At 40.3% G+C, this 14,880-nt stretch overlaps 1 protein-coding gene across 2 annotated transcripts in view; it reads right to left on the bottom strand.

Moving 5' to 3' along the window:
• The window catches only part of LOC120517032, a 49,416-nt gene that overhangs the window by 1,369 nt on the left and 33,167 nt on the right, over positions 1 to 14,880 (bottom strand). For both annotated transcript variants that reach the window (XM_039739117.1, XM_039739128.1), the window contains 3 exons: positions 13,071 to 13,471; positions 5,681 to 5,777; positions 3,097 to 3,280 (listed from right to left, as the gene is read on the bottom strand). In XM_039739117.1, coding sequence (XP_039595051.1) covers positions 3,097 to 3,280; positions 5,681 to 5,777; positions 13,071 to 13,471 — 682 coding nt within the window. The remainder of the gene's footprint in view (positions 1 to 3,096; positions 3,281 to 5,680; positions 5,778 to 13,070; positions 13,472 to 14,880) is intronic.

Genomic DNA, 14,880 nt, shown 5'->3' with positions numbered 1-14,880 from the left:
GGAATCAAAATGGATACGTTCCTGAAAATGGATGCTCAAGTCAACAGCACAGTAAAATCCTGCTTTTTCCATCTAAGGCGAATCGCCAAACTCAAGCCTATTCTTTCTAACCACCTCCTGGAATCAGTAATCCATGCATTCATTACGTCCTGGCTTGACTACTCTAATTCCTGCCTTTTTGGTATCAGTAAAGCCACTCTTTCTAGACTCCAACTGGCTCAAAATGCGGCTGCAAGGCTTCTAACTGGAAGTAGCAGAATCCAACACATTTCACCGATTTTAAAAACCCTACACTGGCTGCCGGTTAGGTTCAGAATCGATTTTAAGATTCTCCTCCTGACCTATAAGGCATTAAACGGTCTAGCCTCCGCCTATTTGAGTGTCTTGCTTCATTGTCACAATCCCCCTCGTGTTCTTAGATCCGCAGATCAGCTGCTCCTAACCGTTCCCAAGGCACGTTTTAAAGCTCGTGGTGAAAGGGCTTTCTCCATCTGTGCACCCAGGCTCTGGAACTCTCTGCCCTTACTGGTTAGGCGAGCCGCTTCAGTCGCCTCATTCAAATCTCGCCTAAAAACGCACTTCTTCACATTGGCTTTTAATTCTTAACCTGTTTCATTTTCCACTTGCCTTTTGCTATTTTCTCTATTTCATTTGGTCCCCTGACCTGTTTTTAATATCTCTGTTTTAATTCTCTCTTAATGTTTGTTTTTAATATTTTGCTTTTAGTCCTGCTTGTTGTAACTGTACAGCGCTTCGGTCAGTTGTAATGCTGTGTTTTTAAGCACTCAACAAATAAATATGGTATGGTATGGTATGGTACAACATAAACCAAACAAATACTTCAGCAAAGGAAATAAGTAGAACTAAAAACAAATGACAACAGCAGGTAAAATGACTAAATTAAAATATAATCAGACATTGGCGGCACAGTGGTAGCACAGTAGGGAGACCAGGGTTTGCTTCCCAAGTCATTCCTGTGTGGAGTTTCCATGTTCTTCCTCTGTCTCTGTGGTTTTCTTTCAGGTGCTCCAATATCCTCTCACTACCCAGAGACATCCAGGTGAATTGCTGATGCCAAATTGTCTCTAGTATGTGCATTTGGTGTGTGTCTGTCCAGGGTTTGCTTCTGCCTTGTTCCCTATGCTAGCTGGGATAGGATCAGCTGACGGTTAGCAGTTCCAAAGTCTGGTGGCCATCACAGAAAATGCTTTGTCACCTTCAGTGTTCAGTTAAGGTTTTGGAACAGTAAGTAGGCCTTGGTCTTACAATCTTAAGGGTCTCATTGTTTGATGCAGTGTCAGCAATTCCATAACATAATCGGGAGCAAAACCATGCAAAGCCTTAAAAGTAATCTGTACAATTTTAAAATTAATTCCATACTGATTTGGAAGCCAGAAAAGTGATAATAAAATTAGAGAGATATGAACATGACGTTGGCACCTAGTGAGAAGTCAAACTGCAGCATTCTGCAATGCTTTGGAGCGAAGCAACAGAAAAACTGCTCAACGTAGTAAATACGGTATTGCAATAATGAAGACGAGATGTGATAAAAGCATGAATAATCTTTTCACTGTCTTCAAAAGATAATGGAACCATCACCATAGCAATATTTCTTAATTTGTAAAAACATGACTGTACCACATAAGGTTCAAAATTCAAATTAGAGCCAAAGAACACCACTATGTTCCTGGACACTGATTTAATGTTAGCTTCTAAACACCCAAAGGACAAAGGCAAATTATTAAGATCTCAGTTGTGTAAAATTAAAGGACATTCGTTAATAATAAACTTGAGCTTCTCCCGATAGCATGAAGAAACCCTGAAGAGGCCACCAAAACATTGCAGATCCTATATGTACACTGAAATAAGGACAATTTACAGTCTCCCTTTGTGACGACGTATCATTAAAGGGCATTAGTGCCAAGTCACGAACATCAAGTACTGGGACCGATGACCAGTGGAACAGTAATAACAGAGAGAGAAAGACTTAAGAAGAGCACATGCAATTATCTGATTTATTTGTGCAAAAATACTAAGAGAAACAAATAAATAAATCTTTAAGAAGGCATAACACACTGGTGAGGCCTCATCTGGAGTATTATGTGCAGTTTTGGTCTCCATGCTACAAAAAAGACATAGTAACACTAGAGAAGGTCCAGAGAAGAGCGACTAGGCTGATTCCAGGACTACAGGGGATGAGTTAGGAGGAAAGATTAAAAGAGCTGAGCCTTTACAGTTTAAGATAAAAAAGCTTAAGAGGTGACATGATTGAAGTGTTTAAAAATTATGAAGGGAATTAGTACGGTGAATCGAGACTGTGACTTTAAAGTGAGTTCATCAAGAACACGGGGACACAGTTGGAAACTTGTGAAGGGAAAATTCCACACAAACATGAGAAAGTTTTTCTTTACACAAAGAACCATAGACATTTGGAATAAGTGACCAAGTAGTGTAGTAGACAGGATGACTTTAGGGACTTTCAAAACTAGAGTTGATGTTATTTTGGAGGAGTTAAGTGGATTAGACTGACAAGCTTTGTTTGGCTGAATGGCCTGTTCTCCTCTAGATTGTTGTAACGTTTTAAGGTTCTAATATTTCTGTTCAAAGAAAGAGCTGCAAGGTCTAACAGGGCCGCAGGGTTTAAGAAACACCTCCAAATAATTAAAAATCAGTCTTCAACTTCTCTGTCCTTAACTTTTCAGAGAGATTGTCTTTCTGTCACCAACACCACCAGATGGCCATCAAACCTCCCCTTACCACTGTAGACACCCCTTTGTGTTCACCTCAGCAGCTTGTGTCTCCTACCGCAGATCCTGATGAAGATACCTCTTATTTCTAAATGCTCTCCATGTGCTTCCATTTTAACTCCTCCAGGTGGCACTGAAACCCATGTCACTTGTTACTTTAGTGCTCAGGTTTGTTATTTTGTTGTTGTGTTTTGTGTGTTAATTGAGTTGCATGGCTTGATGTTGCACTTTGTGTCGATGTGATATATTTTTCATTTTTATCTTTTAATTAATTGATCATTTGCACTTGTTATCATAACTGCTTGCACTGTTTAATTGGACTAACAAGGATCAGGAAATTCAGACTCACCATTGTTGTACTGATTCTTTCTTTCAAGGTAGAGTGGTCCCTGAGAGATGAAGTGCTCCTGACTTTCTGAAGCCAATGATCTCCTGTATCTGGGCACAGCAGAAGTGCTGTTAACACAGCCCTGAGAGCATCGGGTTCCTGGACTTCCAGCAGTACACAGAATGACCGTACAGGTCATGTACACCTTAAAATGGAAGAACAATCCTATATATAATAATAATAATAATAATAATAATAATAATAATAATAATAATAATAATAATAATAATAATACATTTTATTTATATAGCACCTTTCCCATGCTCATGGCGCTTCACAGAGTCTTAGAAAAAGAAACAGCAGGGTATATGTAACATGGTTACAAATGTTTTCCTGAATAGAACAATGAAACAGATAACAAAGCATTAAATAAAATAAAGGACAGTAAACCAGAGTAAAATACTAAATTCAATACTTAAAGAAAAACCTAACAAATTACCTAATTTGTGATATAACAGACACACAAACTATCCTGAGCACCTGGACAGAGAGATAAACTGAAAGAAAGGGCAGAATGTTAAGTTAAGTTAAAAGCCTTCCTAAATAGATGAGTTTTAGGTTGTTTTTTAAAAGAATGAATGGAGTCAGCTGATCTAATTAATTTCGGGATGTCATTCCAGAGTCTGGGTGCTATGGAGCTGAAGGCCCTGCTCAAGGCCGGATTAAGACAAAATTGGGCCTGATGCTGCAGTGCAAAAAAAAGGCCTATTTTTTCTCGGCATTGGCGCCTGTGCATTCGACACTCACCGTACATGCACACTCAGATCGACCAAGGAGCCTTAATTGCTTGCGACGCAAGCAGCCAGCCTTTATTGAACATCAATAATAATAACGACGTTGTATTGTAGCAACTCGAGATTAACATCAAACAATGTAATGTAGCGGCTTTAGAATGGCTGCTGATGATTTGGAAGAAGACAGACACAGCAATACCCGAATTCTGCCGTTTATTCTACAAAAGCGTCATCCATCTTTTTTAAGACAAGCAGTAGAGGGCACAGTCAGCACATGTAACGTCAGGCGTTCTCTGTCTCCTGCAAAAGAGTCATCCAGCTTTTACCAGGAGTCTGCTGTACGTTACATGCACATCCCGTGGGTGTTGCATTAATTAAAGCGACCCCCCTGCTACAACAGACAAATAGGAACTATATACAACAGATACAATGATTACATTCACATTAAACAAAATTTACTATATATAAAACAGAAGAATTTCAGTATATATAAAAAAAGTTTTGAGAATGTTCACAATAAAGCAAACTAACTCAGCCACATAACATCAACATTCAATAGCAATTGTCTGAAAAGTGCACTTAATGCAGGAAACCTAACAATGAAATACACAAAATTTCGCAATTCTCTTATGAAACAGAGTAAGAAAAAATGAATTTGCAGAGACATTGGGTCAAAGTGACTCAGTTCAGGCTCTTGAGGGTAAAAATTTGTCCACAATTTAAATTTCATAACAGACCAGAATCCTGTCGAGGATTTTAAAAATTCTAAACGTCCATGCCGGGCCCGCGGGCTGGCTTTTAGTTTTACCCTTACAGATAAGCATTTAAATAGCCATTGATTTTTACCGTACAACTAACTTTCAAGGTGAAAAATATACTACGTGGCACTTACCGAACAATAATAAAGTGGCAGGAATCCCCAAGAAATCGCAAAAAAAAAAAGATATTGCAGCTAAATTACTAATAAACTGTTTAACACAGAATTGATAGCATTAACTTGAAATCTTCGGTTAACAATGAACACAACAATGTTATAGTTACGTCACAGAGCAAAGAACATTAGTAACTGTATAATAAGTAACACTGTGTCTAGGTGTCCGAAAGTCGGACTCCAAATTTCATTCCAAGAATTATTTTGAGGTTAATATAGCAAAGGAAAACTGTTCAGCTTCCGGAAAATTCTCATCTGTTTTCATCTGGGCCTGTTTCAGGAATGGGCCTAATGCTGCAGCATCAATGGCACCCCCCTAAATCCGGCCCTGGCCCTGCTGTCACCCATAGAGTGCAGGTTAGTGTGAGGCACAACAAGATTACCAGAATCAGAGGACCTTAGTAGGCGAACAGGAGCCTAGTGATTTAGAAGGTCACTGATGTAGTCCGGTGTGAGGCCATTTAAAGCTTTGTAGGTTAGTAATAGAATTTTATATTCAATCCTGTAAGATACAGGGAGCCAGTGAAGGCAAAGCAGGATGGGTGTGATGTGCTCACTGTTTTTGATTCGAGTAAGGACTCTTGCAGCCGAGCTTTGAATAAACTGGAGCTGTGATATAAGATTAGAAGGGACACCTGCCAGCAGTGAGTTACAATAATTGATTTGGGATGTGATAGAAGCATGGACAAGTTTCTCAGCATTAGAAAAGGAGAGGAAGGAGTGAACATGGGATATGTGATGGAGGTGAAAGTAAGAAAGTTTCTTAATGTGGTTTATGTGGGCAGAATAAGAAAGGGAGGAATCAAAAATGACAATTCGCAATGAGTATAAGTGGTCACATTTCAACGGGATACCCCCTTCATGTCTGCTTATCACTAACCTGGCTGTAATCCCCGATAAAAGTGAAGGCCGCCATTCCAAATCTGAACTCTGTCTGGTTGCTGGGGAAGATGATTGCTGTGTCATCCTGAACACACCTGGAAGGTCAGAATTCAACATGAGAATCAGTTGTCTCATATTTAAAAAAAGAGAAAAATAGGTTAAGTATTTCAGACCTAACAGTATGGGACATAACCGTAACCGAAGAAGAATACTCTTATAACAATGTTGCTGGGATAATTGTGTTTATTAATGGGTGAAATGGAGAGTAACTTGCAAGATTTTCTTCATTTTTGTCTTAAATATTCAAATGTGCCATAAATTGAAACTAAATGTATCCCATGTTTGTTGTATATGAATTGAATGATATTCTGTTTACAAAAGCAAATTGATTCTGTGATGGCCCCTTTTGCCAACTACATTTGGAAAATCAGCAATGACTACAAATTGCCTTTTGATCTCGGGCCTGCTCACCATGACCATAAGGAAACGACATGTATCTGAGTCGGATCTTATTGATACAATCTCATACAGATGGCATGATACAGCCCAGAGATAACAGCGAGATTCCTGACTGGTCAGCCAATTCATTCTTAAAGACGCCTGTCACCAAATACCCTGCTTTAACCAAACAGGGATCACGTGATTTCTGCACGATAGTCTCTGAAATGTAGGCTTCAATCCAGCAAACAACTCCAAGAGGATGGTTCTAGGAAGTCTAAATTGGCTTTTAAGCCAATCATCGTTATGAGCCAAAAAGTCATTGTGAGCCCTGAAAATTCACTCCTTGTGTAGCCCGCCAATGGCGATATCGACGAAAAGGGCTAACGCTGCCATTATCTGTTACGTTATACAACCTACAGTCTCACTTTGTGATGACGTATCCTCGAAGGGCATTAGTGCCAGGGCACAGACATCAAGTACTGGGACCGATGACCAGTGGAACAGTAATTAAAAAAAGAGACTTAACAAGTGCAAATGCAATTATCAGATTTATTTGTGCAAAAATACTAAGAGAAACAAATAAATAAATCTTTAAAAAGGCATAACACACTGGTGAGGCCTCATCTGGAGTACTGTCTGCAGTTCTGGTCTCCAGGCTACAAAAAAGACGTAGTAACACTAGAGAAGGTCCAGAGAAGGGCGACTAGGCTGATTCCAGGGCTACAGGGGATGAGTTAGGAGGAAAGCATAAAAGAGCTGAGCCTTTACTTGAGATTAAGAGGAGACCTGACTGAAGTGTTTAAATTATGAAGGGAATTAGTACAGTGGATTAAGACGGTGACTTTAAACGGAGTTTAACAAGAACATGGGGACACAGTTGGAAACTTGTGAAGGTTAAATTCCACACAAACATTAGGAAGAATTTTCTTCACACAAAGAACCACAGACATTTGGAATAATTGACCAAAGGAGTGTGGTAGGCAGGAGGACTTGAAGGACTTTCAAAACTCAACTTGATGTGTTTTTAGAAGAGTTAAGTGGATAGGACTGGTGAGCTTTGTTGGGCTGAATCGCCTGTCCTTGTCCAGAATGTTCTAATGTTCTAACGTTGTTGTGTTTCTGTTCAAAGAAAGAGCTGCAAGATCTAACAGGGTTGTGATAAGGTTTAAAAATGCCTCCAAAAAATTTAGAGTCATTCTTCAACTTCTCTCTACTTAACTTTTGAGGTGCAGAGACATCAATTTACAACTCAACATCAGCAACACAAAAGAGCTGGTGGTGGACTTCCGACATGCTAAGGAGCCTCTGAGACCAGTCACCATTCAGGGGAGGATGTGGAAGTGGTGCAGAGCTACAAGTAGCTGGGTGTTCACCATAAACAGCAAACTGGACTGGTCTGACAACACAATGGTGCTGGACAAGAAGAGCCAGAGCTGACTGGACTTGCAAAGGAGACTCAGGTCTTTTAATGTGTGCAGAAATACTGCTGGAAATGTTCTACCTGTCCATAGTAGTCAGTCTGCTGTGGTCTACTGCAGAAAAAACTCGAGTCCAAAAGGCACACAAAGGCTGAACAAACCTGATCCATCACAGGGCGAACCCTGGACACACTGAAAGATGTTGTGGAAAAGGGGATGATGGCTAAATTGTATGCCATCAGGAAACAATCACTCCCTGGAGGCACTTTGTCATGGAGCACTTTTAAACCAAGGCTCTTTCCACTACGGTGTGCTAACAGGTGCCTCAGTGGTCTTTTGTGCCCACTGCTCTCAGGCAATGTAATTTGTTCTCCTAATGTACTTGTTAAGCTCATTTTGAAATATCTGCACAATATGCATTTTTATTTATTTATCAATTAATTGATTGAATGATTAGCTGTATTAGCTGTCCTGTGAGTCTGTATCTTTGTTTTTTATGTTTCTGTATGCATTCATTTCCCCTTGACACTAATAATAGAGCGTTGTATCGCGTTAGCCATTATGAATGTAGTGAGAAGTCAAGCAAAATGACACCTTTTATTGGATAACTAAAAAGATTACAATATGCCAGCTTTCAAGGCAACTCAGGCCCCTTCTTCAGGCAAGGCGTCATTTTGCTTGACTTCTCTGTACCACGACACTAATAAAGTGTATCTAATCTAAGTCAGCAAAAGAGGTCAAAGTCAGAAAAACCTAATCAAGCTGGAGAGCTAAAACAAAGGACTGACAGAGAGATGTGTAGTTGATGATTCAGAGGTGGATTTCACCAAATGAACTAACAACGACACGGTGGCGTAGTGGTAGCGCTGCTGCCTCGCAGTTAGGAGACCCGGGTTCACTTCCCGGGTCCTCCCTGTGTGGAGTTTGCATGTTCTCCCCGTGTCTGCGTGGGTTTCCTCCCACAATCCAAAGACATGCAGGTTAGGTGGACTGGCGATTCTACATTGGCCCTAGTTTATGTGTGTCCTGCGGTGGGTTGGCACGCTGCCCAGGATTGGTTCCTGCCTTGTGCCCTGTGTTGGCTGGGATTGGCTCCAGCAGACCCCTGTATTCGGATTCAGCGGGTTAGACAATGGATGGATGGGTGGACTAACAACGAGAAACAGTTTTTATTTATTTATTTTTCACTTTTATTTGAATATCAAGGCTAAGATGATTAGAATACCATTATGTACTCTTAAAAGGAATACAGTACTTCTGACCAATGAAATATGAATAGAGGCGGGTCATTAAATCAAAAGTGTGATCCCATGTGAAGGGACTTCCTTATTGTGGACTACTTTCATTTTCTTGAGATTTTAGAACATTTGAAGAATCTGGATGAGAACAGACCATTCAGCTCAACAAAGTTCACCAGTCTAATTCAGTTAACTCATTCAGAATAACATCAAGTCGAGTTTTGAAGGTCCTTAAAGTTCTACTGTCCACCACATTACTTGGTCACTTACTCCAACTTTCTCTGTTTCTCTGTGTGAAGAAAAACTTCCCAATGTTTGTGAGACATTTCCCCTTAACAAATTTCCAACTGTGTCCTCGTGTTCTTGATGAACTCATTTTAATTATTAGTCATTCCCTTAATAATTTTAAACACTTCAGTCAGGTCTCCTCTTAATCTTTTTTTGCTTCAACTGTAAAGGCGCAGCTCTTTAAATCTTTCCTCATAACTCATCCCCTGTAGGGCTCTAATAAGCCTAGTTGCTCTTCTCTGGACTTTTTCAAGTGCTGCTATGTCTTTTTTGTAGCTCAGAGACTAATATATTGATATATGACTCAGGCGTTGCTGGGAGTGGCAGCCTTTCCAGCAGCTCTGTGTATCACTTTATCTTTCGACCTTTTTCACTATTTTTATATATTTCACTGATCACTCCTATCACTTTCTTTTATGGTGGACTCGTTCCGTGGACACTTTTTACTACTTGGACATGGATTTTTACACGCAGAGACTCATCTATTCAAGTAGTCAAATTGCAGACCTATAAATATCTGGGAGTGCAGCTGGATGATAAATTGGACTAGACTGCCAATACTGATGCTCTGTGTAAGAGAGAACAGAGCTGTCTATACTTCCTTAGAAGGCTGGCGTCCTTCAACATCTGCAATAAGATGCTGCAGATGTTCTATCAGACGGTTGTGGTGAGCGTCCTCTTCTACGCGGTGGTGTGCTGGGGAGGCAGCATAAAGAAGAAGGACGCCTCACGCCTGGACAAACTGGTGAGGAAGTCAGGCTCTATTGTAGGCATGGAGCTGGACAGTTTGACATCCGTGACAGAGTGACGGGTGCTGAGCAGACTCCTGTCAATCATGGAGAATCCACTGCATCCACTGAACAGGATCATCTCCAGACAGAGGAGCAGCTTCAGCAACAGACTGCTTGTCACCATCCTGCTCCACTGACAGACTGAGGAGACCCCACACTATGAGACTCTTCAATTCCACTTGGGGGGGTAAACGTTAACATTATACAAAGTTATTGTCTGTTATACCTGCATTTGTATTACTCTTTAATTCTAATATTGTGTTTTATCAGTATGCTGCTGCTGTAGTATGTGAATTTCCCCTTGGGATTAATAAAGCAGTGGTTCCTAAACTGTGGTACGCGTACCACTGGTGGTACGAGGAGTCTTTTCAGGTGGTATGCATCGCAGTCCCTGAAATTTAATTTATCTATGCAAAACCCTTTATGACAAGCCTGTTGTGAGCAAAAACCAATGAAACTGTTTAAATACAATAATACGTGGATTCCCAAATTTAGTGTGGTGTGAAATGTCGTCATCTGAATAAATAAAACCTATTATTCTAAGCAGTATTTAGTTCATTTAACGCTACTATAATTCCGTTTCGTGGAAGTCAACTTCTACTTCTTCACTGTTTGAGCTTTTGGTCACTAGATGAAAGCACAACGCCGACACTATTTAGTCTTCGGTAACTCTGCCTCACAGAAACCGCTCGTGTTTATTGTTATACGTGCACTGCCGCTGTATCGCATCGTAGTCACTAGATCTAAGCACAAAGCCGATACCATTTCGTCTTTCGGTAACTGAGTCACATACAGGCCGAAGGCAGGATTTAGTTTTGGGGCGGAATTTATCAATTTATGTACATGCCCAAATTTTTTGTCATTAATTTTATGCATGATTTCTTCCAATTCTTTAACTTTTATTCAGATTTCAGGGCGGTTTAGACCCGAACTCCCCCCCTTACAGCTCTCCCTCCCTTTCAACAAGGTGTGGGTGGTATGCAACGCAACTCACTTAACCTCAGGTGGTACTTGACGTCCAAAAGTTTGGGAACCCCTGTAATAAAGTATTTATCTATCTATCTATCTATCTATCTATCTATCTATCTATCTATCTATCTATCTATCTATCTATCTATCTATCTATCTATCTAAAACTGCACACAGAACTCCAGATGATGTCTCACCAGTGCACTACAAAGCTTGAGCAGAACCTCCTTGGACTTGTAATTATAAGAATTTATGTGCAAAAAATACATATGTTTTCCATGCTATGGGCATATGATTAGATGACCTGACATGCAGATTGTATGACATGGGTAATGTGAAATTTTTTCATGGATGTTTTTAATATCACCATCACCAGCGCTCACCATTGACTCCTGTTATATCAAAAACTTTATGTCCATTTTCCACAAAAACATGAACATAAAATTTTTTCCCAGCCATCACTAAAATCTACATAGGGTAAACAACATAGAAAAAAAAAATAATTTTTTGGTGTAGCAGTTCTGTAAATAGCAGAAGTGCAATGATATCACATTTTGTGCCAATTTTTAAAATGTGCAGCATAATAAACTGTACAATGGCATGTAACCTCAAAAAAGGCTCCCATATTGGAGACAGTGTGATGTGACTGTCACAACACTTACTATCCTTTCTTTTAAGAACTGAATCGTCTGTCCTACATGTGTGACTGGTAAACAACGTAACGGCTTATTTGATTGCAATTCCTGCCAACTGACCGTGGGTTGGCACTGTGGCCTAATGTCTTTCCTGTGTTATCATCCACACGTCCGATGATTGACATCGAGACAAGTCATGACATCACTTCCAGTTTCTGATTGCCTGAACCCGCCTCTTCCTCTCATCCAACCCCTTAACTGGTTCCACCACCATCTCCAGGAAAGTTTTTAGCTAGTCTTGCATCTGAAATGATGTCACTACTAAACGAAGGTAGATTGCTTTGTTTGTTTATTTTATTTCTCGAATTATATGAGGGGACCTGTGGTAAAGTGAAGTCCGTGGCTGATTGCCATTTTAAATAAATAATCATTTTGTGGTAGTGTGGCGAGAGCGGTTCTTGTGCACGACACAGGCAGCCCCACACTTACGTGCACAGATGTGGAATCGCCCGTGGCCATAATTGATGCTGGGACTGCTAATCATCACAGTTTTGCCAAGTCCCCATTTTAAAAGGAGAAGTGCGAGTGCGAGGGGAGGAGAAAAGAAAGAATGAGAAAAGAGAGAACAGAGGTTAAAGGTTAAAGAAGGAGATAGGAAGAGAAAAGATCCGGTGTGGGAGTGAGCGAGCGGATGGGAGCAGGCTCGTGAGAGACAAAGCAGGCAGGTGGGAGAAGAGTGTGGCCGACACTCGGTTGGGGGGCAGTCAGAAGCGGTCACTCCTGTTGAGCAGTTCCGAACTGGAAGGTGAACGGCTCTCCGTGTAAGGCTGGGAAAGCAGCACGGGTTGAGGAGGCTTTTGGGGGAGAGCCCCAGTATGAGAGCTGAGTCTCAGTCCGGCGAGGGAGCCTGTATGTAACTATGGGACAGAAGGCAACTGGACCGGTGGATGGTCAGCTGCACCTGCTGGTAGGGCGACTTCTCTGCCATATGGCCCATGAGGGATAAGCAGAGGAGCTGCCAGATAAAGGGTAAGGCACCGGGCTTTTAAAAAAAGGTTTATTCCTGTCAGTATTTTAACCTTGTTTTTAATGGATTTGTGTTTGGATTTTTAACCTCCATGTTCACCCATTTTAATGGATTATTTATTTGACAGTTGAAGCACTGCGCTATTTATATGGACACTGTTTTGATTGTTTAAATAAGGCACTGAACACTTTTGCACCTTCCACTTGCTTCGTGTGGTGTCCTCATTGCACAGATCATCCTGCTCATGACTATCGATGGTGTCGGATTCAAGAGGCTCCCAAAACTGGAAGCAGGACCCGCACCGTCACAGTGCCCCAAATCTTCATTTTTTTATTGCTCCTGTTTTCTATTTCAATTTCAGTTCCCTTTAATTTACTCTTCCTCTTAAATGTCAACAAGTTTAATAAGTTTTATGAGGCATAGTACTTCAAAATTATTAAAACCAAAGTGAAAGACTAACTAATTGTCAATGTGTGATAATGTTGCAGTTTTGATTATGAGACCATCCTAAGGAGTTTACATTTTTTTAACTTAACCAATAAACCAACAAAATGAACACATTAAAAAAAAGTGACATTTACCCGTCTGAAATGATGTCATAGTAGGTTGGGTCATTGGGGTCGTCATGAGGCGTGGCTCTACAGTCCTGAACAAACAACATGATGTTGTCAAGCAGCGAGTCCACACTGATGCCCATGTACAACATCTCCCCAAGTTCCACCTCAATCGGGTACTCGCTGGGGTCGATGATGCTTGTGAAGTCACTGCTCTCATAAAACTCAAACACGAAGGTGAAGGAGCCAAAGCCGGCTTCAGAGAACAGGTAGCTCGCTTTGTGAGGAGAGAAGGAAGCAGATGCGGTCCCCATTTTAGGGTAAGAACAACTGAATGGAATCTCAACCTGATTTTTTCTGCTTATGACTTGATTGGAATGATCGAACGTTGTAATCTCATTCTGGAAAATTATCTCTGTATCATTTTCCTTAAAACAGAACAAAAAAGTGGAACAAGTTAAATTTTTTCCAGTAGATCTTATGAAAGCAGAACACTTAAATAGAAGAACAGAATTCAAATAGACAATTTATCATTACTCTTTAGCATTTTTTGAATTTGTAGCAAGTGGTTTAGGTTGATTTTCTCCTGGACTGCTGGCATTCCGTTGTGTCCCATTGTAGCGGTCTCACTAACATGCTTTGCCTGCCAAATGTTTTGCATTTATATACAGTAAAACCTCATTTATTGTGGTTAATTTATTCCAGACTCTACCGTGATAAATGAATTTCCACGAAGTAGGATTCTTTATTTATAAATCTAATATTTTCGCAGTTAGAGCATAGAAAACCAGTCTAAATACGTTTTTTAACATTATTAGAGCCCTCTAGACATGAAAGAACACCCTTTAGTCAAAAGTTTAAACTGTGCTCCATGACAAGACAGAGATGACAGTTCTTTCTCACAATTCAAAGAATGCAAACATATCTTCCTCTTCAAAGGAGTGCGCGTCAGGAGTAGAGAATGTCAGAGAGAGAGAGGGACAGGGAGAGAAAAGCAAACAATCAAAAATTAATACGAGCTGTTGGGCTTTTAAGTATGCGAAGCACCACGATAAAGCGGCTGCAAGAAAAAGGGAGCAATGTAAAGGCAGTCTTTCAGAATTTTTTACAGGAGCGTCCGTATCCTCTAGGCAAACAGCCTCTCTGCACACACCCTCTTCATCAGGAGCAGAGAATGTCAGACAGAGTGAGAGAGACAGAGAAAAGCAAACAGATCAAAAATCAATACGTGCTGCTAGAGCTTTTAAGTGTGCGAAGCACCACACGGGAAGCGAGGAGTTTTATTTAATACGTAATACGTGCTCTGACTGGGAAGCTTCTCAGCCATCCGCCAATAGCATCACTTGTATGAAATCAACTGGGCAAACAAACTGAGGAAGCATGTACCATAAATTAAAAGACACATTGTCTGCAGAAATCCGCGAACCAGCAAAAAATTTAGATATGCTTACATTTAAAATCCGCAATGGAGTGAAGCCGCGAAAGTCGAAGCGCGATATAATGAGGGATCACTGTACGTATATATATATATATATATATATATATATATATATATATATATATATATATATATATATATATATATATATATATATATATATATACTAGCAGAATACCAAGGCTTCAGCGGAGAAGTAGTGTGTTAAAGAAGTTATGAAAAGAAAAGGAAACATTTTAAAAATAATGTAACATGATTGTCAAAGTAATTGTTTTGTGTATTTGGTGGCAGCATCACAAAGTTATTTTCGTCTAGCTGCATCAGAAAATGTACCACGACGTCTGACATGCCTCCTTTTTACTGTTTTCTCACAGCTTGGATTGCTGCTGTCATATACAC

Source organism: Polypterus senegalus, chromosome 1 (genome assembly GCF_016835505.1).
Source record: "Polypterus senegalus isolate Bchr_013 chromosome 1, ASM1683550v1, whole genome shotgun sequence".
NCBI lineage: Eukaryota > Metazoa > Chordata > Cladistia > Polypteriformes > Polypteridae > Polypterus > Polypterus senegalus.
Note: the sequence above shows the minus strand (reverse complement) of the source record. Positions and strands in the feature narration are given on the sequence as shown.